General features: G+C 39.9%; 1 protein-coding gene across 1 annotated transcript; it reads left to right on the top strand.

The window, feature by feature from the left end:
• The first annotated feature begins 4,528 nt into the window (after positions 1-4,528).
• Positions 4,529-26,110, top strand: LOC137297612 (protocadherin Fat 4-like). Its single transcript, XM_067829478.1, has 22 exons — positions 4,529-4,878; positions 5,025-5,093; positions 6,095-7,347; positions 7,666-7,773; positions 8,175-8,297; positions 8,590-10,038; positions 11,435-11,621; positions 12,503-12,591; positions 13,166-13,303; positions 13,441-13,552; positions 13,768-14,073; positions 14,639-14,784; positions 16,187-16,355; positions 16,870-17,096; positions 18,111-18,272; positions 19,665-19,788; positions 20,389-20,513; positions 21,473-21,597; positions 22,086-22,262; positions 22,907-23,054; positions 23,487-23,530; positions 23,915-26,110. Exons 1-22 carry the CDS (start codon positions 4,734-4,736, stop codon positions 23,991-23,993), a joined length of 5,505 nt encoding a protein of 1,834 aa, XP_067685579.1. The 5' UTR covers positions 4,529-4,733; the 3' UTR covers positions 23,994-26,110.
• Positions 26,111-26,987: the final 877 nt, after the last annotated feature.

Raw genomic sequence — 26,987 nt, 5'->3', positions numbered from 1 at the left:
GGACCTCCTCCACCTCCATATTGGTCAGTAGAGGAAGTTAGTGGGTTGAAATAGTTTTTTTTTCTAAATTCATGTTTTTAAACGGCAATATTTGTCGATATTAATTCTGAATGTTTCGGATATTTTTAGAACCTTATTTTACAGTTGTGATTAGGGTGGGAAAATGTGCAATGGGAATGCCGAACTATGGGAACTCGAATAACTGAGTGACGTATATGTACTGACACACCCGTATCTGCCGGAAAGACGAGTAATCACAAAAGAGTGACTAAAAATAACTCCTTTGAGCCGAACTTGAGAAGTTGGGGAGTGTAATAATGACATACTTTATGGATAACAACTTTCGTTTCGTCATTGCTGGATAATTGTCAGAAATAAACAGTTGCTATCCATTAAATACGTCATTTCCGAATTTAGGCCTGATTTCAGTTTAACAGAAATTAACAGTACGTGCTCACACAGACCTTTGTTTCTCTGGTTCATAAAGTGTCTGGGTGGTGGGGTAGCCTAGTGGTTACAGCGTTTGCTCGTCACGCACAAGACCCAGGTTCGACTACACACATGGGTACAATGTGCGTAGATGTCGTGATATTGCATAATACTCAACTCACTCACTCATAGTGTGCCGCAGGTGTGTTTATGTGTTATATATAGTTGTGTCATCAGATGCGTATAACAGAAATATTCTTATAGTTATTGATCAAATGATTTTGATACATTATTCGTTTTCATTTCATCCTAGGCCAGTCAACTCGAACGTTGAATATGATGTTGTCATGATGTTTATATATATTAAGAAATTATCCGTGAACATATGAATATTGGAACACTGTAATTAACAAAAAATAAATTATGCTTTATACGGATGATTTAACCATGTCTATGCTTCATCATTCGAGAGGGGCGTATCCGTGTACCAGTGTTAGTGCGACAAGAGTCGATTATAAGCTTGTAGGAACTCTGCCAACACCAGTCAGGAATAGACAACGGAGACTGGACAAATGGCAGTGACCCTCATCACATACTACACTTTAATTATCATTCCCGGAATGTGGGAATGGGCCACTGTGTCCAGTTACAAGGACAGACTCGGGAGTCTGTTGAATTTACTTGCTTGTTCAAGCTGTTCAAGGTTGGGTGCTTTTTATCGCTTTCTGGGTCAGGTGTATTCACTATCCAACAAGGCTGTCGGTGGTTAAAGAGGAAGGGAATTCTCATGGCGTTCTTGAGTATGGTATCACATCCAAAGTCATACTGATGTTCCAGTGTCATCGGTATGTATCTACTCCTTATCCTGTCATTCATTATCTCCACAGCAGATTATGCGTTCAGTTTTTACAAGTAACGTTAACGTTCATATTTGTGTCACTAGTGAGGGAGAGTAACTAGGTCACACAGTAAATATTTATCATTGTTCAGGTGTATTACCACTGAAGCGAGACTCGGTTACCTGGGACCTAACAGAATACAGTCAACTACGTTTAAAACAAACACAACGATGTGATGGATATATGTTATATATTATATCATATTATATTATATTATATCATATACTAGACATTTTTATAGCTCTGATATCCAGTTCGCCAGTTCAACTACTCAAGGGCGCTTTGTTTTTCCAGGGAGAGTCTATGTTGTACATTATGGTAGAAAACCATTTATTAGTGATACATTATTGATCCCTTCCTGTTTGTTTGCTCATGTCGTTTTGTTGTGATAATACACTCTACTGATTACTGTCACCTATGAATACCTTTCACAAATGGACTTCAGTTAGTTCACATGTTTTACCCAGAGTAACAGTTTTCCAGCTATGTCAGGTCTGCCTAATTTCGGCAATAACCACCAGTGGTGTAAGTATCCACTCTTACTCATGTCCAACTACGGATCACTTCAATCCCGGGACACATACAAGATAATAGGTATTGTAATACAGATATATTACGTACACTTCTGTGAAGTCAGTCTATTGTTTATACGACTTCCATTATTTAACAGGAATGGGCAGTTGTTGTCGTGTCCAGTGGATGAGTGAATGGGTATAGATTTTCTCCGCTCTCAACAATATTCCAGATATATGGTGGCGTTTGTAAATATCGAGTGAGTCTGACCAGACGGGCCAGTGAGCAATAGCATGAACATCGATCTACGCAAATAGGAACTGATGTGCAAACCAAATCAGCGAGGCGGAGCACCCAACCCCGTTAGTCGCCTCTTACGACAAGCATAGTCGCCTGTTGCGACAAGCATGGATTGTTGAAGATCTATTCTATCCCGGATCTTCACGGGACCTTGTCGTTATAGAAAGTTTTGAAAACCATTTCTGAAGTAAACTACACTTGGGGTAGATGGAACTACACTTTCATGAATGAAGAAGTGTATAATTTTATATTTTGTTAAAAGCCAAAGAGTTCCGAACGGTCCTTTGATTTGGGGATGTTTGATTATCGACCTCACCTGTGGCAATACATGTCGGCACTGTGTGAAATTCACTATTAAATATTTACATCGTAGCTCAACAGTTAACGCGTATAACAGTTTGGTACAGCAGGGCACTTCTAACAATGTTCATGTTTACAACACTGGGGGAAACATTTGACTGGGAAAATAATCGGCTACAAAACACACCCTTGTTCATGGGCCCATACATGTAATTATTATGATAAACCTGCATTTAGAACACAAGCGGTTGAAAAACGTATAAGTTCATACCCCCTGCAGTGTATACAGGATAGAAAGACTTCTGTTTGTTTAAAACATATTTCAATATTTGTAAATGTCTATATGCCTGTATACATAGGATGTTTTGTAAGTAGCGGATTATCCTGGTAAGCCTCTATTCCCCGAAAATGATGACTGTATCATTTTGCAAGAGAGCAGGCAGTCGAAATGAATCAGACTGCACAAATGCAAATTACGACACAACCGCTTCTACATTTCTGAAGAGACGTTCCATTGCTAATGTGCCAGTACTTTATCACCGGACCGAGTTTGATACGTTGCCTAAAGTGTCTTTTCATATTCCTTGCACACTGCCTCTGAATAGATGTGTTCTCGAGCTGAACGGATTTCACAGTGTCGACAGACAACGCCAGTCGCAGGCCACAGCAAGGAATTCATTTGACTGAATATAAACCCTCCATACGTAACTGTGCATATTCAAAGCTATATGCGTAACTGGAAATGACATGTGGAAGGGATAACAAACAATTTCACTGAAAACTGATTGACCGAAAACATGCAATACAAAACTGTATTTTTCAATTTCCTATAGGTTCAGATCAAGTGCCTGTATGAGTATACTAATAAACCGAATAGGTCATATCAGAAAACACATGTTTGAGTATAGATGCGATTTACATATTGATACTAAGTAAACCTAGCGATAGATATTCCCCGGATTGTCGTAGTATTGTGACAGATATTGTTTTAAGTCATGAGCAGTTCAGTTCAAGTTATGTCCTAGTGGGTTATGCATGGCTGAAACCGGGAAAGCGGTGTTGGGTAAAACTGGCAACAAAATGTAGCCATGGTAACAACAGCAGCCATAGTAATTTGACTAGACTAACAGCTAGTCTCTGAAATGAACACATTTTACTGAAAAAACGTTCATAGTGAAAAAAAAATATAATGAAGTGGAGCCATGAGACTTTCTGCCTGAAGCTAAGGAAATCTAGACTTGCCACATTTTCTAGACTTATGTGGGTTTTCTTGGATATATATACTTCAGGGTCTGTACGACAGACTATAACTTGTCATACACGTAAAACTGGTCTTTCAGTGAAGCTCTGCTTCACTTTATCCCACGTTTTGTTCTTAAATTAAGGTTTCAGACTTGAAAGATATTTGAAGAAATATAAGTATTTTAAATCACTATCGTGATGAAATGTTTGTTGTTTTACGCTGCACCCAGCTCTAAGGGGTCGCTCTGTAAATAATCGTGTCTGGACCAGAAAGTCCGGTGATCAACATCATGAGCGTTGTTCTTCGGGATACGATGGTATGTTTCAATCAAGTCCGGCATGAAATGTACGGATGTAGCAAGTGATATGTCGGAAAGACGCTGTTGATGATGATGACGTCAACTTGTTTGTCCCGACAGACAAAGGTGATGAAGTCAAAATGTAATGGGTGTATACAGATCGCTTTAGTTTCTTCTTATGTGTTCATACCTTGATCAACAGCCCTGATAACATATCTGTATTGTTTTCCTGCTTTCGTTTCAGCTGACGGACATACCACTGAGGACGACGGTGTGCCAGTGTCGGTATTCTTTTCACTAATGTATATTAATGAATACTATATCTCCAAGCGTTAAATGATAAAGAAAAGAAACCGGAAAATATATGTAAATGTTGATACTTTGATATCGGTAATACCCGTGAATAAATGTCATAGATTATGGTGTTACTTCCTTACTGACTGTTAATATTTTCTAATATGTGATTGTTTTAGGATTACAAGGAAATGGGTAAGTATGTATGTTTACACTGTGTGAAAGAGCGTGGATGTGACATGGTACCCGGACTGGTCCCCGATATCTTAGAACAGAAATGGATTAATAGTTTTTGTAGGTCTGAAAAATGGAAGGATTGGCCTTGTGAAAGGATAAGTAGGCGAGCATTATTATGCATTTCATCATGAGGCTTATCCTTTCATATCCACGTCTGAAACTGTAGTGAGACATTTAACTTTAAGCCACAACCACCCCAACGCCATCAACGTGCGGCCCGATGACTGATGCCTCTCTGGACGAGGACTGCTCCAACGCCAGATGCGTGACCGTCAACAGCACGTGTGTGACGACGTCAGCCGGAAGCCGTAGATGTGCCTGTATTAACAAGAACGTGCAGATATCTCCTACCGAATGCTCATTTGGTAAATATAGTTACGAATATAACCAAAGCGAGGATTTCAAAATTGATTTGACTGACTAGTGCACTTATGTACAGATGTATCTTTCTTCAACTCTTCAGTCTTGTCAGGTATCGACAACACTTTTCATTTTAGCCCCTTTGTTTCAGGACCGCGTTTTCTATCAAGCATAAAAAACGTCGTTTTCTCTACAAACTCGTTTGGATCATCAACAAATGGTACGTATCCCTTAAATCAACCACCGTTTTTGAAAGTGTATTGGAAAGATGTGAAACACAAGTGCAACACAATAACTGGTTAATTATCCGCCGATACAAATTCCGGCGTAAAGGGCAAGATATATGTGTAAATCATATCAAACCAGCAAATGCCGGTGACGATACTAGCTGTCCGCGAAAGGTTTAAGCATGTATAGAGCCCGTGAGTAGGTCACAGCACTTAGCGAGACTTCAATAATACTCCGGTGACAAACAACGTTCCATACCTTTTCGAATGGTCTCATTGTTGTCATCTGACAGTAAGGAACCGATAATCCTTTCAGGAATAACGCATGTCTGATGTAGCCATCCGACTTTCAACACGTGTCCGGTCTAGTAAAGTTATGTTTGGCATACGCGCAATTTGGAACCAGAACTGGTTTTTAATTGAACATTTGTCAACGGAGATCTGGTACCGGAAGTGCATCTGGCATATCGCAAGCTGCGCGCGCAGAGGGAGCTGGAATCGGAAGTAGAGCCTCGGGAGACTTACGGGCCCTACTTCCTGATGCTGTATAGCAGTACGGCAACCATACAACGGCGGCTTGTGTACAAATCAGACTGTAACCTGTAAAATCAAATGGAGTGACATCTTAGAACTTGTAGTGATATTTATGAACTTATAAACGACATCTTAATTTTGGTTTACATCTGTGAACAAATGCAGAGGTCCTGTTTTAAGATATGCGTTCGTTCTGCCAGTGAAGCATTGTCTAGTGAAACTCCATTGAGCCATTAAGCGTCTTAACTGTTCAGGGGCGATGGGGTAGCCTAGTGGTTAAAGCGTTACCTCGTCACGTCGAAAACCCGGGTTCGATTCCCCACATTTGTACAATACGTGAAGCCCATGTCTGGTGTTTCCCTCCGTGACATTGCTGGAATAGCTTTGAAAGCGACGTAAAACCCAACTCACTCACTCACTCACTAACTTAACTGTTCAGCAAACTGTTATTTGTTTTCAGTCGGGTCAATCCTTCTGGACGAGCTGAGTAAATTCCCAGTTACCTTCTCCACGGAAGCTAACGTATATCCTGATGAGGGGATTCTGGACCTGAGGAGAAGCTCGGGGAAGATTGATGTTGCCTTGGTCAAGCCGATAAGAGATGTTCAAACCTTTGTGTTGGTGTTACGTGCAACCGCTGGGGAGTTCACAGTGCAGCAGGTTGTGACCGTCAGGATCACATCCTCCCCCTTCACCCCAGAAGACGTCACAGTGATGCTGGTGGAGGGAACTAGGAGAGGCACGCTGATAGCTGACGTGAGGACTGTTGGTAGTTTGGGAGGTTACAGCAACTACGATATGGAGACCACAGATGATACAGCTAGGGCCTTGTTCATTGTGACAGCATCTGGGCAAGTTCTGTGTGGACAGGACATGTTTCTGAGTGAATTTGCCAATAACGACACTGTGGCTAAAGAATATATAATCAGTGTTACAGCGTCGAAGGGAGGACAAATGGCAACAGTTGCAACGTTTTACATACTTATCTTTGAAGGAATCTTTAAGACAACAATAGACGAGAACTGGATAGGTGATATCTTGAGTTATAGTTTAACTAGCGCTAAGTTTAGGGTCGAGATAAATGCCACGCTCCCTGACAGACTAAAACTAACGAAAGATTTGACGACAATAGGTCTTACGAACGCCATTGACTATGAGGCTGGCATCAGAAGTTTTCAGTTTAAAGTTGATCTGGCCACTACGGACAATACAAAATCAACTACAGTAAATGTGTTCATAACGATTGAAGATCAAAATGACGAACCTCCGGAATTGGAAGAAAAGCTCTACGAGTTTACAGTATTAGCTGGATCTAAGAGAAATAGTGTAGTCGGCGTTGTCGATGTCACAGACAGAGATACAATTGGGCAGACATCATTTTATCTGGAAGGTGCCTATAAAGACGACTTCACCATAGACGACGATGGTGTACTGAAATCAAAAGTGGACTTATCAAGAGGGCGGTTCCCCTCCACGATCCCTCTTCGTGTCCAGGCTTATGATGGCGTCGCCTACTCTGATAAATCCAACATCACTGTGTATCTCAGCTCCTTCACAAACAATGGAATCAACCTGAACAGAACCTTCCTGGGCAGCGTCAGCGAAAACAGCCCACCTGAAACATATGTTGCCGATGTTGCTGTGTCAAACTACACCGGTTACAAATTCGCAAACCCTCGTGCTAACCGATTCTTCAGAGTAAACAGTACATCCGTGAGTACTATAACACTCAGGACTAGCCATATTTTCTGACATTTCTAACAACATAGCCATGCAAGTATGTCCGTACTTATACATGTATATACACCAGTTGTGTTCTTGCTTAAAACATATTTTATTCGAAAATGAGGTGGACTGGGCACAAGTGATCCAAGTTAGGAACGCCCTCTCCCATAAGTTACATATGTCATATTTACACTGTAAATACATTGACAACATGGATTTGATTAATGAATTTACAAGATCTATAAAGATGGTTCAGTAATTAAGAAGAATGATGATTTTAAAACGCATAATGTTCTCTCTTTCAAGGGGATGGTCACAACTGCTACGGTCTTGGACCGAGAGAACACCGACCATGCTTACACTGACTTCACCATTCAGGCTTACATGGATAGTAATGACCAGTGCTCCCCAGTGGTGAGTGGACATTGAAGGACGTTGTACGGGTGTTTGGGGATTAATACATGTTTACAGTATTGTTTCAGTAAACGTTACCGGAAAGATAAATGCGCTACGATATACCGTTACCTGCTTCAAGTGGGTCTGATAAGACTTTGCCCTGAAAACATAAACCAGAGATACAATTGTTTATGGAAGACACACCTCATATTAATACATAGTCATCTCTTATGAATCAGATATATTTTCCTTATCTTGTGGAAGCTTTAAGTTCTTTAATTAAGATGTTTACGCTTTGCATTTCCGTTCACAATTATCGCATACCGAAACAAAAGATTCTAAGAGATTTCATATTTGTTTGGTTTGTGGTGTAACAGACATAAGCCGACGATGTAGTATTGAAAGATTCTCATCCACAGACGATTGGTCAGCTCATCACAAATGTAACGGACGTGAACGACAACGCACCGAGATTTTCCAGACCTTCTTATACCGGTAGTGTAAAAGAAGACTCCAATGAAGGAACTCTGGTGGATGGTTTGGTGAGAGTTACGACCTGACTATTCAAGATTACATGATCCGAATGTTTTAAGCAGAGTGCCATCATGATTTGAAAAGAATTTAGATGTCACGAAAATAAGTAATTATGCCTAGTCTGCTGGTTCAACTTCATGTATAGAGTGATAATGGCACTTTGGAGACATTCACGGGTCACCAAATATGTAAATGTGTCCAGTGTTTGATGCAGGTTCAGCTTCATGAGTAGAGTGATACCGACACTTTATTGCTATTCAGATTCCTATACCATGTACATTTGTATATGTTCTCCTGCAGGTCGACGTAGTTGTTACTGACGACGACAGTGGAGAGAATGGTGCTGTAAACTTCGCTTTGACCGGAACAGGCAGCAACTATTTTGCTGTTGAGAAATCAAACCACAACCAATTCACCATCAAAACAAGCGGAATCCGGATCGACAGGGAAGTAACTCCATATGTAGTCCTGACTTTAACTGGAACAGACAACCCATCTAATCCCCAGACAGGCACCACCACTCTCAACATCACAGTCACTGACGTCAATGACAATACACCTCGGTTCAGCAATGGGAGGACTGTATTTTCGGTGGAAGAAAACGCTGGACCAACCACTATCACCACTGTAACAGCTACAGACGAAGATGAAGGCCCGAATAGACAGGTGTCATACTCACTGGTAGAAGGAGGTTTTGGATTCTTTGAAGTTAACGGAAGCACTGGGGCAGTATCCACTGTCAAGGAAATTGACAGAGAAATCAGGAATATCTTCAATCTTACCATCGAAGCTCGGGACCAAGGGTCGCCCTCTCGTGCATCAGTATTGGCAATTACCGTCAATATCCTTGATGTAAACGACGAAAAGCCAACATTTTCACAGACATTCTACAAAGGTAATTATATGGAAAATACTTCTTGTACCGCGAACATCCTCACAGTGACAGCAACAGATCTGGATGAAGGAAGTAATGCCAACATCAGGTTCTCTACAACAAGTTCCAACTTTACAGTCGATCCAACCTCTGGCGCCATCAGATGTGCTAATCTCCTTGACTATGAAGAGATGCAGCAACACCTGATAGAGATAAAAGCCGAGAACCCAGGGACTCCCTCTATGAGCGATACAGTTACAGTTGAGATTAACGTCGCAGATGTAAATGACAACAGCCCACGGTTTGATAAGCCTTCCTATCAATCTGAAATAACAACTTGGGAATGGGTGACTGAGAATCCTGTCGATGTTTTTGAAGTCACGGACGATGATTCTGGAACGAACGGTCAATTCACCTTCTCCATGAGCGGGCATACGGACAAATTCTTCATAGATGGAGAAACTGTAGGTGTGTTACGCATCAAAGCGGGAGCTAGTCAACCCGGTGTCTCCACAACATACAATTTTAACGTCACAGCTACAGATAAAGGTTCTCCACCACGAAGCGCCTTAGTCCCAGTGTCAGTTCATGTGAAGAAAATAGAGGGCAACAGAACGGTATACTTCAGGGAAAATGACATTTTCTTCTCGATAGTGGAGAACCAAGACTACACCACTCCTTTCGGAACGGCAAAGGCTTCGCATGACGTCACCGTGTCGGTGACATATTCCTTAATCCATGGTGGTGACTTCCGTATTGCTCCAACCAGTGGGGAGTTGAGTTGTAGCAGGCCGCAGGATCGTGAAGCAGCTCCAGAACATATCATGATTGTTCGTGCGATGGATCTCACCACTAACGCCTCGGATCTCGCTGTTGTAAGTGTCTATTTTGTGTCATTTTACGTCGAATGTAACTGGTGCCTTTTAAACAACGATAACTAATTTAGTTCAAATGCGCAAAAGCCTAAAATGGAAATACAAGTCATACCTTGTCCTTACGTTCAGTTGAAGATGTTACATACCATCGGGCTACGAAGGAAGATTTCGTCCGGGTGACATAGTGGGAAGCCAAATACTCATGCCCTTAAACACAAACCTATTGAGTACGTTCCGTGCGATGAAATTGGTTTTGACTATGGATGCCATTGCTTACTGGATTTTTGAAATAATTCTTAACCCCATGCGTGCACATGATATAACCAAACACTATATATTATAGTAATCATGTGTTTACATCAATGTTCAGTGATGACGCTGAGATAAATATCGTGTCGAATTAAACAACATACAATGCATGAGGGATTGCTTAGCTAACCTTAAACCTTCACAATGATTTCTGAGATCAAAGAATGGCTTCAAGGTCATTTTTTGAAAGGCGCTCCTGGTATATTTTGCTGACATATTGATATTTTGGCTTCCATTGAAACTAATAACTGTCTTTTAATTTAAACGCCATATAGTCAGGTGCTTTTACATACTTATACAACCAGATCTAAACCAAAACACAATATTTTAAATCGTACCTGTTGTATTTTCCAGTTAATGGGATACAAAACCCTTTTCATTCTCATATGGAATATCTGTTCATGAAAGGTTCATTACGCGAAGTGACTATGTCTGTGTTTTTAATCCCTGTCAAATAGTGATGACAACAGTTGCTGGTCCCACTAGTCGTTTGCGTCTAAAACTCAAACACTCTAAAACATATAAGGAGTACAAGGCAAGGTAAATTGCATTGGAAATTAGTTTAGTGACTGATCCGTCAATGTAGAAATGTTCTCCCCATGACTGTTATAAACATTTTGAAAGCCTTACTAATACCTTGAATCGGCGGAGGGTAGTCAAGTAGACAAAGCGTTCGCTCGTAACGCCGAAGACAAGGGTTCTGTTCCCCACATGAATACAATGTGTGATGCTTATTTCCGGTGTCCCCTGTCCTGATATTGCTGGAATATTGATTGAATATTGCTAAAAGCAGCGTAAAACATATTCACTTCCTGAAACAAATCGTTTGAAACAACGTTTGACTTCTTCACAGACAGAGAACGATTGTGTCGTAAATGTAGACACCGATGGCTGTAGCTGATGGAACTAATCGTATATTGGTATATATTTCAAAGAGAACTGGCTGTTTGACAATTACTGACTGACATCAGATCATCGAATTACCTGAAGCTTAAATTACACTTCCGAGCTACATACTTTAGCCAAATTGCTGTTATCATAATATGTAAACTGTGTATTGTCAAAAGTTGACGTGGGATTGTTTCAGGTACGGGTAACTGTTGAAGACGAAAATGACAATAGCCCTCGATTTCTGACAGTACGTGAACAACATGTGTTCAGTGTGCAGGAAAACTCTGTAAACGTGTTCGTGGCACGTATCATGGCGGAGGACAAGGATGCCGGTGAAAATGGAACAATCACGTACAGTATTGAGTCGCAGAAACCTCGTATACGTAAGTAGTCAATACTATTAATATCTTCTATGGAGACAAGTTGGAAGGTTAGAATCCCTGTTAGTCGCTATTGAGTTTCAGGCTTAGCTCCCTTTCTAAAATGACAGATATGCTCCGCTACACCAGAGACCATATAATAGATCTATTATAATCTATTATATGGTCTCTGGCTACACTTAACTCAGTCATTGTCATGTATAGAGACAGATAATTACCGTTGCAGATTGTGCCTGTATGAATTTACAGTTCTATTTTTTGTATATTTTAGTCGAAGTAATTAGTTTGATTTTCGAATAAGGAAATAGCATATTTATTATCCAATGAAGGACAGGTACTCACTTGTATATACTTGAAGCGAGTGCTGCCTTTTCATGTTTTGATGTCCAGAGCATGTACTAGTGGCGTTGATATTTGCACTATACCTCTTATAATTCGAGCCTTCAAGCATCGATATAGGAATTTTTGGTGTAACTCGAACTGCTGTCTACCGAGTTTTTAGTCGGTCCTAAGACAGTCCGACTTAGACTGTACACTGTACACTATACACTGTAAATATCCTATAATAATATTACTAACTATGTTTATTGTGGGCTTCCCTATATGAATAGTTATTAGCAAAACCTAAACATATATCCTTCACACATCTGTCTGACTTCTTAATCTGACACCATGCATACAAACTAGATTATTCCATAATATACCCTTTGTTTTCATTTTCATACATATCTTTAATCATGGAATGACCATTATAAGCCATGTACATAATATCTTGTGTATCATATATCTCTAATATAATATATCAGTTCATTAACGTCAGCCTGAATAACGCTCGCTTTTCAATGTTCCATTTCTGTATTTTTAATTTATTTGACGATTTACAGATTTCTCAATAAATCCTGGAACTGGGCGTATTACCGTTTCGGGAGATGTTGACAGAGAAGCCTTTGAGGAATACAACTTAGTAATCAAGGTAAAACCAGACAAACTCACGTTTCATGTTAACGTTAACACGTGTCTTACCATGCAACTACAAACCGTTCGAAATGCGTTCGAAATAACCGCCGGCCCGGAGGCCCACCGCCTGTTGTTACTGTTTCGGGCCGACAATTTCAAATATGTGCAGGCCCATATGGCCTTCAGTAAATTATCTGTCAATTATTTTTCAACTGGACTGTTTCCTTTTCTTCTTCATTAACGTTCTGGAATCATCCATGTTCGATCATGTTACGATAACCTACAGTTACACTGCCTGGTATTTCAGCGCTTTGGCGTAGGAATGTCAACACCAGACTCTTAAGTGTGTCATAGGCTTTGCTTGAGTTTGTAGAAACTGTGTGAAACTCTAGCCTGTTTTGTTGTTAATGGTTTGCCTTTAACCAAATGGGCCTGAAGATATCATTCAGGGCCTGCAGATTTTAAAGCCTGCAGGTAACAGGTAAATTTAAGTATTGCAAACACTGGTCTTGGATCCATCGCCTGTTCGTTACTGAATGTGTTTGTGGCTACTGAAATATATTCTAGTACATTTCATTCTTTATTTCAAGGCGGCGGACAACGCATATGTTCCGAGAACTGCAACAACACAGGCTATAGTCCTTATCACGGACGTAAACGACAATCTCCCAACTTTTCAAACACAGTATGCAGTGACAGTAAAGGAGAACAGCGCCTTGTCAACATCAGTATGTACATAAACAGTTTGTTATGCATTTGATTAATAGTCAGTGATATGTGACTTAAACAATTCAGTGGGTTAATGCAAAAAGAAAAACCAAATTGCATGCGTTCTTTGAATTAAGATACCCGTCTTTACATCCAGGTAGAAACCTTGAGTGCGACTGACAGGGACACGTCACTCTATGGTGCAGTAACTTATGTTAGTGACACTGCCATGGAGAACGGAACTGCTTGTCCATTCAGCGTGTCAGTCGGTAAGGTTCATCTGAAGTACACTTTAACATTATATACGTGTATCAACGTGAGGGCAGTAGTCTCTGTAGGACTGATGATAGTACAACTGTGGTACAAATACAGTAAAATACATCGATGTTAATTATTATCATTGACTAAGAATATTTTAAAAATCATGATGACATCTTGTTTACTAATTCTTACTTCGTCAGTAATATATAACCGTCCTTTTTAGAAACCGGAGTTGTGAAAGTGAGCGGCGATCTGGACTACGAAACGACTTCAACCTATGAATGCATTGTGACAGCTGTTGACATGAAGAGGTGCAACGATTGCACAAAACGACTCACTGGATCGACAACCTTATCCGTCACCATCCTTGATTTCAACGACAACCCGCCGGTGTTTCATGGGGCTCCATACCGAGGCAACATATCACGAAACGCTGGCATCAACAGCCTTGTCACCGACATCATCACTGCAACTGACAGGGACGCCGTCCAGAACGGCAATGGAGTCGTTAAATTCCATATTTTATCAAGTATGTATTGTACTTTAGAATACCACATATTGTCTGTCAGTTCTACATAGTCGCCAGCATCAGCAGCAGAGGATGCTTAGGTCCTCTTCAAACCTAGAACATCTCCAGGGGGCTGAATGAATGAATGAATGGGACCTATTCTAAACCAGAATTTCTCAAAGGAACTATTTGTAACACAGAATGAATGTATGGGTGAGTGAGTGAGTTTAGTTTTACTCCGCAATCAACAGTATACCAGTTGTATGACGGCGGTCTGTAAATAATCGAGTCTGGACCAGGCAGTCCAGTAATCAAGAGCACGAGCATCAATCTGCGCAAATGGGAACCGATGACATGTGTGAATCAAGTTATCGATTCTGTCAGTCGTCCCTTATGGCAAGTATGGGTTGCTGAAGACCAGTATTCTAACCCGGAACTTCACGGGTGAATGAATGAATGAACGAACGAACGAACGGACGAACGAACGAATGATGTCCACTCTTTACACTAAACCTTGAGAGGTTCAGCTTAGCTGAATGGTCCGCACGTCATCTTTCAGGTGTAAATATTTATCCGTATATTGCAGGCACAGACTACTTCAAGATTGACCGCGACACAGGAAATATATTAGTAGCTACAGCCCTGGACGCAGTGGATGAGGATGAGCTCACTTTGAAGGTCAGAGCTACAGATCTACCTCAGACCGACCCGGCCATGGAAGCAATCACAGAGGTAATGTAGTCAAACAACAGACTGCCATGATGTCAGCACCGTGTTCTCATGGATTTACCTTCAGTCCGTGAGAACCGATCAGATGTAGTAAATACATGTACTTGTTTTCTTACAAGACCCATACTTTTCTTAGAGTTGTCACTGATTTTCAATGGCCTATTCATATTATGGTCACCTTTGTTTTGCCCTTTACTTAAAAACGAGGAATCTGAAGTGCGGTTAGTCTCCTGCATTGGTGTTTTGAAAATACGAAAAGAGAAGAAATAGTTATCTTAAATGAAGATTCACCGATCAAGATCCGACTTAGTACTCATGTACTTCAGCCACTAAGGCTTGTAAGAAGCGACTCCCGAGATCGGGTGGTTAGACTCAGTTGACATATGTCATCGTATCCCAGATGTGTAGATCGATGTTGATCACTGGATTATCAGGTTCAGATTATTTACAGAGCGCAGTCACATAGGTGGAATGTTACTGTGTTAAGCAACAAGCAAACCAGCCTAACTGTATCTAATCACTGTTATATGTAACTCTAGATGCACTCAGCATGGAATAATAGGAAGACTGTTTATCAACTGTCTGTAATTAGTCCCAAGCCGTGATGTTGCTGCAAGCTTGCTAAAAGCGGCATAAAACTATACTCACGGACTCACCAAATACCAAATCTTATATATTGTAAACTATTGTTATGGTATACTCCAAACGAACAATATAATTCGTTATAACCGTAGTAAGATGCACTAATTAATTATAACCGTAGTCAGGAACATTAACTCGTTATAGCCGTAGTCAGGAACATTAATTAGTTATAACCGTACTAAGGAACAATAGTTAGTCACAACCGTAGTCAGGAACATTAATTTGTCATTACCGTAGTCGGGAACATTAATTTGTCATTACCGTAGTCGGGAACATTAATTCGTTATAAAGGCAGTAAAGACCATTACATCGTTATAGCCGTATGATCTGTTCGATTGGCATTTTATGAGTTGATGGATAATAGAAAAGTACGATGCTTTATGGAAAATAACTTCTTTATTTCTATGATGCGACGTTTCTTTATAGCTTCGTATACCGTTGAGAAACGTAGTGTACCACTCTTGCTTGACACCGGTATAAGAATCTATACCTAAACGTCGCATCATAGAAATATCCATGAAGTTATAGCCGTAGAAAGAACATCAATTCATAGCCGTAGGTCCTTGTGAGCATTTCGGTTGGACCGGGCCCACGTAACAGTTCGTTGTGTAAGTCGTTATAAACGTGTTCGTCACAATCCTGGAAGACTGTAATAACATCTCCTCGCTATTGTTCACGCTGAAGTGGGAGACGTATCAGTTACTGAAGGTATTCTATGTTTTGTGCTGTTGTTTATGGATCGTAACGTGTTTAATACCCACAGGTCACCATCTCTATCATCACTGACAAGCCACGACCATTCTTCAAGAAGGAGTTCACCTTTAACCTGAAGGAGAACGAGAGGCCCGACGAGGAGAAAAGTGTTGCTGTCACAGCTTATGTACGAACTGAGAGCGGCGAATTTGCGTGTAACTGCACCTATGAAATACTAGGTATAGATGTTTATGGTTTACCTCAGAAATGGATTTAAAATGTTTGTATGACTGTAGTGATAGAAGTTAAAAATCGAGTTAAGTAATCACGGGGAGTCCACGAGTCCGGCTAATCCATATTTTCCAGTCCTCATAACATTTATACTCAACCAACTTCTTGCATTATTAACTTTCCCCTTACTGCCACCGAGGCTGCATGAAGCATCACCCGTTTTCGGGTCTCACCTCTATTCGGGTGGTGGGATAGCCATGTGGTTAACGCGTTCGCCACACCTACTACCCGGACTCTAATCCCTGCAAGGGCAAAATGAGTGAAGTACATTCCTGGTGTCCTCCAACGCACTGGAATAAAAGCGATGTAAAACCATACTCCCTCCCACTTTACGCAGTGTTCTCTACGGGAGGAAAATATTTCTTATGAATATTGAAAGGAATTGGCGTACTTTAAAAGAAAATGAACAGATTGAACATAACAATACTTATTACTGGAATTATGTTTTGATTAATCTTTTAGTTTCAGATTATTCGGGGAGTTTCTATGTGGACAGTTTCACCGGAGAGTTGAGACAAAAGGACGAAATAGACCGCGAGGAGACAGGCAGCCGGTTTTATGTGACAGTGAAGGCGACTGATGGGGCCACTGGTCTTTATAGGACAAAACAAGTTGAAATAATTGTGGCGGACGTCAACGACAACTTCCCGTATTTCAAAAATACACATCAGAACTTCACAGTACGCCAGGTTAGTTGTTAGTACAGGTAGAACTTCTGTCAACGCCAGAAAAGACGAGTTATCTCCCCTCCATATCCCGCTCCCCAACACATGTGAACAATATCAACACTGTTATGTATGTATTAAGAATAACATACATCGTCGAAAATAACCTAACATTCACCTGTGGCATTTACCTTGTAATGTTGCCAACGTTTCTGAAGAGTAAATGTTATCTTGAACATATTGATAGTGGTTATACCAGTAGCGCCATCGTTCGGGGTAGTACTGATGAAGGCGTAACCAGGGTCGGGAGCAATAAACTTGTTTGTGTCATTCATCGGAATTACATCATAATGATTGATGAGTAGTTCCTGAATTTGAATGTGACAAGAATGTAGCAAGAATGTCGTAATCCTGGTTCAAACTGGTAGTTCAGAAACCGCTTTCAAATAGGAAGTAACATACAATAAAACTTTGCAATCTTCTATGCTGGAACAATTAGCTTACTCAAACCACAAGGGAAAGTTATGTTAGTTGTTCTTGGAAGTGTTTAATCACATTTTAGCACAATTGATTAAATGACTTAGGACATTTGTTTCTATTTAAAAAAACCCCATAAAATTGTACTTATTTTGACAATCTTCATCATACCTAATAAATTTACATTACACGCGTATTAGATAAGAATGCCCGAGTGGCGCAAGCCGTTTCATCACCCTAATTACGGTATTACTCTGCTCGGGCAAAGCCCTCTCTGTTTTTATTTGAATAAATATCGTGTAAGTTGATTAACCTATTCATAACCTTTCAGAAAAAACAAAACAAAACAGACCAAAACAAGTGTTATAGCAAATATCAAACTGCAAGATAAATGTCTGCAAGTTACCTCCCTTGATCAACAGGTTAACATTTTATGTGCCACTTTGTGATGATTTTTTATGTCTTAAAAACCCCATCATGTTTATGACTCTGTAAATACACATATCATTGATCTAAAAGGAACATCGATGTAAGGCTAAGGAAGGTGTGTTCTCATTTCAGAGTGCTCCAGTTGGTTATGTGATTGGGAGTGTGACATCGGTAGATGCTGATGAAATCAGTCAGCCCATATATACGGCTTTTACTGATGACGAGGGAATAGAGGTGCTGGGAGACGGAACGCTGGTAGTGAAGGCATCCTTGTTGAGCTACACTGAGGTCCATGTAAGCTGAACATAGGGCAGATGGCCTATTTAGAAATCGCTAAATGTAATTGATAGGATACATCCGTCATCATTACATATTTGTTTGTTGTTCAACGCCGCACTCAGCAATAGTCTAGCTATATGGCGACCGTCTGTAAATAATCCAGTGATCGACAGCATGAACATTCATATTCGCAAATGACATGTGTCAACCAAGTTAGTCGTCTCTCACAACAAACATGAGTTGCTGAAGACCAGTTCTAACCCAGTTCAATATTGGTTACCAAGCTTATAGATCTAAATCACGGTATGTACCTAATATCTTACTTGCCTTCCTATTTTATATCTAAAAGGGATTTTGTGCTGTGGCGTTATTTGTTGACGTGTCATACTGAAAGACTGAACGGGGTTATAGTGTGAACTGATACATATTATACAACAGGTGTTTGCATATCATTTCTTTAAATCACAGTTACTAATCAGAAGTAACTGTCACTTACTCAAAAGCTGCAATATAAAACGAAATAGTGAGTGAGTGTGTTTAGTTTTACGTCGCACTCAGCAATATTCTCGCTATATGGCGACGGTCTGGACCAGACAATCCAGTGATCAACAGCATGGGCAGTGATTTGCGCATTTGGGAACCCATGACATGTGTCAACCAAGTCAGCGAACCTAACCACCCCAGTGTTTGCGTTAACGCAGAAACCAGCGTTTTTCACGCAAAAAATAATAAAAAAACACGCAAAAAACATTTTGCGCACATGTTTTGGACGCATAGATTCTGGTCTGCCTAATTATAGAAAGTATCTTAAAACAGCAACATATAGAAAAACAATACACTTTGAAGTGATTCGGGATTGTAATGAAAATTTCACGCGCCCCCTAAAAATGGACTGCATATTTACAGTTTTATTTCTGCAAACCCACTGCGAACACTGCACCCGTTACCGTTGGTCGAAAAAAATAACATAATACATGTACATGTATATTTGATGCTTCTTTAAAAACAAACACTGATCATGAAAGCATTTTGGCAATGAAATACCTGAAACAAAGTTGCCCTTTTTTAACCTCATCTGGCGACAGTAATGCCGTTTGCCTTCTGTGGCATCATTGTATCCCATTGTTATGGGAACTCGGATAACAGTGGTTAACAGAAGATAATGAGCCAAGTAAATACAATGTGTATCATTGATTCAATTTGTCCATCAATTTACTTCCCATCAACATACATGTAGCACCATTAAAAGGCGAGTGAGGTGTTGTTATGATTATAAGTTCGCGTCTTGAAACTAGCATAATATTTACTTTCCCATTGCCGTAGTTATACCACTATTTTGTTGCTGCAATATTAGAAATGATTAATCAACGTTAGTTACTACTAACGTCCAAGCCCCTCTATTACCAGATGGTGGTCAATGTGAAAGAGGATCGCTTTGAAGGAACCATTGACGTGTCAGCGAGTACCAATACAAATGTCTATATAAACGTCCAAGCCGACTACAACCAACATGCTCCAACGTTTGGAAAAGGTAAACTATGCAGTCTAGCATGTGGGCGATACACCGATTTACGACATCGTGTGAAAAACGCCGCACATCCTGTTAGAATTATATCCTTCTGGAAGATTTGACCGTTTGTTCCCCAGCAACAGGTACCATGTTAATCCTGACATTGAAATTCATTTTAATAAAGGCCTGTTACTTGGCAATACCATATAACATAATCAGAAGGATCTAGTTCAACAGATCACCGATTTATACGTAGGTTAGTCATCTGTTCAAGTTTCTTTTCTTACCTTATGAAGCATTTAATTCTTAATGGCCTGACGTTGTTTAAAGTGAGTGAGTTTAGTTTTACTCCACACTCAGCAATATTCCAGCTATATGGAAGCGGTCTGTTGCCTGGGCCAGACAATCCAGTGGTTATGTAACACCCAAGTCAGCAATCCTGATCGTCCAATCCCGATAGTCGCCTCTTATGACAAGCATGGGTTACTGAAGATCAACTCTAACGATATTGTTTGAAGTAAAAATTAAAGATGAATGAAAACATAATTGTTTTAGGGTACGTTTCTGTCATTGTTTGGTTACTGTCCCACAATGCAACGTGGACGTGTTGGTGTGTTTCAGATACTTATGAAGCCTCGCTGACGTTCTTATCTCGAAAGGGCACAGAGGTTAAAATTAAGGACTTCAGAGCCACGGATGCGGATGGGGACAGGGTTACATATGCAATACAAAGAGGAAACCATAGGGTAGTGTAGAGTCTTACTGTGCTTTATTCTTTCTGTTAGAAAGAGCCATTTGGCCCCCAGGTACCCAGCTGACACATATGCATACATCTTTTTATCCGATGGGAAATGCCACTCTTCATACCAATGTGAATATACTGCTGAGATTTTGGTATCTCGGAACCTAACATATACGTATGCAGTTTAGAGAATCCATGCAATCGGAATTTAATGCAAAGGGTATAAATAGATGTGGCGGTTACTTTGTAAAGTTCCAGGTTTCGACGTGTATAAGTTCATTATTTAAATATGAAAGATAAGAGTTCTAAGATCATAACAGTAAAATGTAGCAGTCGAGAATATGCGATTTTTAAAATGTTAAAAATAATTAGATATGTTCAAAGAACAAAAACGAAGATTTCATTGACTAAGCGCCAGGACATTTATTTTGGGCCTGATATCGTATCTGTGATTACTTAAGAGCCTTTCAACTGAGATTTAAGCATATTGTAATAGTGCGGTATAGTTATTTTTGTTTATATCCACGAACGTAGGTTTATGATATATGCATACATGACGTTTTGATTCACATCATTTCTCCTACAACTGATTTACTTGTTCAATTTTTTCAATGTGCAAACAGAAACAAATCATAATGGACTTAAAATATTGTGACAATTTCGATTCAGTGATATCACCGAGGAGTGATATCTTGATATTATTGAAACGATATCTGTGGCATAGCCTGCTGCTCAATCCCCACACATCAATTGTATTTTTAAAACGACCCAGGTTACTGTATGACATATATGAGTTTTTATGTCAGTGCAAATACAAAATCTCCCCGGTAATGTATCACCCAAGGTCAGTTCATTTGTATTTTTCCGATTTGATTATATAACACCTACATTTCCACTTTGCTACATTGAACTAAAGTCAGTGTGTAATCCTTTTGGATGATTATGAGGCGTGTTGTTTGCTAGGATACGTTCACGATCGACAGCGAGACAGGGAGGATATCTGTACAGTATACACTAGACGACACAGTGCCCCAAGTCCTGGAACTTCTCGTAGTCGCCACCGACTCCAGCAGTCAACCGAGGACCGGGTAGGGCTAACAACCTTTCACATGCACTGCTACTGATCCGTGCTGACGAAACACATGCATATACAAACGTGGATTTAATATTATCAATGTTCTATTTGCAGTACTGAAAAGACCAGAGGTCAAAAGTACATTTAACTCACAATAACACGGGGCGCAACAGAAATAAATGCATAATAAATGATATCCAGTCTTTAATGCAGAGGATCTGAAATTCATTGCATGGCATATACATGTACATGTATACACTGTAAGATATCTTATGTTTGATTTTAGGGTGACATGAGGTACAGAATTTGTCTAATTTAACTATTAAATGCTACAAGAAAGTTTTTACAGCCAAATAAAATTCCAATAGTAGTACTTCATACTCGCAAATCACCCATCGAATCACTCGCTTGTTCAAAGAAATTCAATATGAAACGAAATACTATTATTGATTGTAAACCCACTATCGTAGACCATATGGTAGTGTGTAATATATGTTTCAGATCCTGTACAGTTCAAATATCTCTGCGGGACTTCACAGCTACAGAATGTATAGCTGAGAACGCATATTCAGAGCTACAAAATAGCGCACAGCAGAGATTAATATTTCTTGGCTTATTCATAACTATGGCAGTCCTACTTGCTGTGATCAGTCTGATTGCCGTATTTGCTATATACAAGTAAGTGAACAGATGTTTCCACTGATTATAATCGGGAACGAGACTCAATGTCCTCAGTGTATTTCCCTGTGTGTCTAAATCAGGTAGATTAGTGTATTCAGACAATTAAGACAAACCGCTTTCCACATCCATGAGGCATCTCCCTTTAAAGCACAACCAAGTGAGGAAATGAAAGTGTACGATATTTTATTTTGACATGAAAAATATGTTTCGAATCGAAGCGAACCTTTGCTCGCTTCGCTCGCATAATAAAAAGACTGGTCATATACTCTATGCTGCGCATCCCCATTTGCGCTACAGTGATGCGACCGACAGTTCGGTAGTGAGTCTTGACCAGACAATCCAGTGATCAACAGCATGACAATCGACCGACAAAACTGAGATGACATGTGTTAATCAAGTCAGCGAGTTTGACCACAGGTCCTATTAGTCGCCTTATACCACAAGCTGGGGTTGCTGAAGACCGATTCTAACCAATATCCTCACGGGTCTATTGTTTCCTGAGAATGAGCCGATGCATCACTATCAAATAGTCATGATAGCAAGTGATGAAACTAGAGTGTATCCTTACCCCACCCATGATACCAGTCTTAAAAAAACAGGCAAAGGCAACGCATTGATTCACTTCACACGTTCATGTTTAGGTGGAGAACGACATCGCGCGCAACCCCGGAAAAGGATGAGGTTGAAGCAGCTCAGGAAATGCATCCAGTACCAATGGAGTATGACCTGCTATCTGCTAACCGCCCTGAACAAAGAAGTTCTTACTACAGACGTCTGAGCAGAAATAGCGTAAGGCTGTAGCCTTTCATTCAGGACTGTACATGCTGTAGGGTACCCTTATCCATGGCTATACAAGGCTAAGCCCATAGATGTATAGTAATTCTATCCGTATAAAAGGGTTAACTCAAGTACATCCATGGACGGTTGCCTGTTAGAGGGATATTAATGTTCTTGAGAAATTATCATATAAACTATTAATCATTACCTTGGAGACTTGTTCTGTAGAGAAGTTCAGATATGTATTGTGTGAGAAAGAGGTAGGGGTGTGGGTTGTTGGTATTACTTAGTTACCACGTGAGTTTTCAGTCTTTTATACCCATATCTGGAATTGTGTGAACACGTAGGTTTTGGGCGTCCATACCAATGTATTAACCGTCTGCAATCTCTTAATCTACCATGTATATAAATATAAATGTAAAGAATAACTTCCCCTTCTTTCAGGCACCCGGTGTCCCAGATCGAGGATACTTAACTCCAATTCCAAGGTAAACTACACAAGTTAACAATTTACCACTAGTTTTTGTCAAGAATACATTTCTCAAGTGATACGAATGAATTTATGGTCGATTGTTCATTTCTTTTAGCACAATAGGGACTTAAATCTTTTAGTCATAAATATGACCTGTATACTCGTCATTTTATTTACATTTAATGAAGTCTCTTGTGTACGATGAAATGTTTATAAAGCGTGTTAAAAGTGATTTTTCAGTTCAGTAACTGAATTATGTCATCCCTAGCTCTATTTATGTACAGGATGTTATTCCAACGGACATACACAAACGTGATCATGCTTGAATCTTTCGTGACGGTAAAATGTTCTTGTTTGTCTGTTAAATATATCTGAGGACGGATACTATTTTCGTTTCAAGACCAACACCACACACGCCTCCAGAAGACGGCCACCCTCCTTCTGATGATGCTCACGGTTATATTGAACTGCAGGTGTGATGATTTCCACATCCATCCCGGCCATCTCGATATAATTTCATAATGTCGGAAAAAGCTCGGCTTCATTGATGTTATACTTGCAACTGTAAAACATACATGAATTCCCAGAGCGGTTTTTCGTTTACGTTTTCCGACATCTTGGATGTTGCATTATGGATACACTGGTGCACTTATATACATATGACAATAGGTGAATGCTGTAGAGAATGACGTAGTGTGTACAGCAGTGAGACCAACTGTACAATATATTAGAACTCTTGTCATGTGGATAAACTGTTCTGTTAAAGGATTATTATTTGCACTAACTTGTTTTATGTCTGCATCATGGACAAATTACAATCCATTGAATCTGTCTTCATTACATTCACTGCAGCACTGATACGTAGTTGATAGTAAGGGGTTATTACACGAGTTTTCCTTTCGCCAGTTCTGTCAGCCCGAGACTGTAATATCGCAGCCTATTTACCGATACCACTTAAAGGGACGTAACTCGAAATTAACTAGGATCCGTCTATTGAAGTCTTGAGCGTTTGCCTGTATTCATCCCGTACTAGTTTAGTTGCCGGGCAATACGGCTGATATACTTTTGCGGCCTGGGTGATCAGTACGGACCTATGCCAGTATGTGCAGAATGGTCCATATTATTCATACTGACATGATAAAGTATACATATCTTTAATGTCACTGATGCAGATGTAATTATATGCATGCTACATGTGGACCTTATCAGGATAAATATAAATACGGTGCAGTCTAAGTAAACTTAATCTCAGCATTATTAGCTACACTCCTCTACTGAGTTTAACAAACCGAAGTAAGAGGTCACGTCAGGTAACCTTTGAGACTGACCAATCAGAACACAGCTTACCAATTCGCGATAGTGGACATTCGCACATACCTTTTAAACTTTAACCTCGAAAAGGTTTGCACCCACACGATTCCAAATGCTATTTACCGTACGCCTGCTTCCGGGTGATGCACATGGAGCACGCTACAATACTGTTAACAGCGAGTAAACAGTCGTAGAAAATAGCATTTTGTCAGTATTCAAGTATATCAGCTTGCGGAAATATTGCCTAATGGTAAATATCTCATGAGAAACCCCTAAGCGTATACTGCAGGTCAAATTAAACATCTGTGTTTTATAAGGATTTTCGTTTGTTGAGGGATCGTTGTCAGTGACTGGTGAATTTCGTAAGTCGCGCCAAATCCTGAACAGTAGCTGCTGTCTGATTGGTTAAATCCGTTCGGTTGTCTCGCGTTTGATTGAACGGTCATGGGTCGCAGAAAACATACCCGACGAGATCCACTTGGTTCCCTGGGTCTGTTGCGCCTGCGCTAACCCTCCGACACTGACATCATTGGTTGGACTCCGTTTAAGTTCACTTAGGCGGAAATATAGTGATTTCCCTTTCACCTTTCAGGCGAATTTGGTTTTGAACAGAATTTTGAACATTTTACATCATTTGACAAGTGGTGTAATACGTATCTTAATATGCGTGTTTGAACCTATGACATGCATTAGAGTTGACTAGTTCCCTTGAAATCAAAGCATATGAAGATCTGTCTACAGAAAGTCCTGAGGTTCAGCTGACTTCAACTGAGTATCAACAGGCGGTACAACGCTGATATAATTGTATATAGTTCAGTTCGAGAATACATTATTTTGTTTGGTTGTATTTTCTTTTAGCACAATGTTATCTAGAATATATATAATTTCCTGGAAATTCACCTCACTGTCTGCAAATTATGCAGCCTTATCGACAGATGCTACCATCCATCATGACATCAGAAATGTAACATCGTAACCCCACAGTATTGTATTTCCACTGGAAAGTATAAACAGATACATGGTCTAATATGTACGTTTGATAACCAACTCATCTACTGAGAAGTCAGTCCAGTTGGCATCTAATGCTTGTGGATTTTCTATCCATTGGTTTTAAATACTGACTGTTTTTTTTTTTCATTGTTATTAACAATTTTGATATCAAATAATGTTAATTATATCAACTGTTATACATACCTGTGATACCACTGCATATCACTGTTAATTTATTATGAGAAAATGTGAATACTAAAGGTGTGTCTGGTGGTTAGTAAAATGTATATTTTCATGTAATATTCTTTGTTGAATATCGGGCTGTTAATTATGCTATCAACAAATATGCCTGACCAGGAGACCGTCTCTGAAGTATTGCTGAGTGCGGCGTGAAGCAACAAACTACGGCGGCGTATTAGGGCCACGGTGAAAAATTTTGTTGGTGTCACTTTCTCCTACTTACTATCTCCTACGTAGGACTTAGTATCACCTACGTAGGACTTAGTATCTCCTACGTAGGACGTATTATCACCTCGTAGGACGTAGGACTTACTATCTCCTACGTAGGAAATATTATCCCCTACGTAGGACTTATTATCACCTACGTAGAACTTACTAACTCCTACGTAGGAGATACTAACTCCTACGCAGAAGATAGTAAGTCCTACGTAGTTGATATTAAGTCCTACGTAGGATATAGTAAGTCCTACGTAGGGGATAATAAATCCTACGTAGGAGTTATTAAGTCCTACGTAGGAGATAGTAAGTCCTACGTAGGTGATATTAAGTCCTACGTAGGAAATAGTATGTCCTGCGTAGGAGATAGTGACACCAAAATAATTTTTCACCGTTTTTCAACAAACCAACCAACAGGTCACAGTGACATTGTTTTACCACGTGTGACTGGTATGACGTAACACCTGTCCAAATGTGAATGTAAAATGGAAAAGTAAGCTTGTTTTGAATAGATATGTCAACACCAGTTTTACAGAACCATGGTAACAAGAAGATATCAGGTATCGATAAGGTTGCCGCCATTGCTGATTGTGGATTGGCTCTAGTAACCTTCACAATCTATGTCAGCATGGAGATACATCAACTGCCTCTTGACGTTAGTGTTATTTTATTACATAAATCTGATCTGGAGTACGTACAATGTTACTGTGAATTCC

The sequence above is a fragment of the Haliotis asinina genome, chromosome 10 (genome assembly GCF_037392515.1).
Source record: "Haliotis asinina isolate JCU_RB_2024 chromosome 10, JCU_Hal_asi_v2, whole genome shotgun sequence".
NCBI lineage: Eukaryota > Metazoa > Mollusca > Gastropoda > Lepetellida > Haliotidae > Haliotis > Haliotis asinina.
Note: the sequence above shows the minus strand (reverse complement) of the source record. Positions and strands in the feature narration are given on the sequence as shown.

Bases quoted from the DNA above. Each gene is read 5' to 3' on its own strand.
- LOC137297612 (XM_067829478.1), top strand. From the start codon at position 4,734: ATGACTGATGCCTCTCTGGACGAGGACTGCTCCAACGCCAGATGCGTG. The intron at 14,074-14,638 runs GTATGTATTGTA...CGTATATTGCAG, and splicing joins TAAATTCCATATTTTATCAA to GCACAGACTACTTCAAGATT. The intron at 21,598-22,085 runs GTAGGGCTAACA...TATATGTTTCAG, and splicing joins AGCAGTCAACCGAGGACCGG to ATCCTGTACAGTTCAAATAT.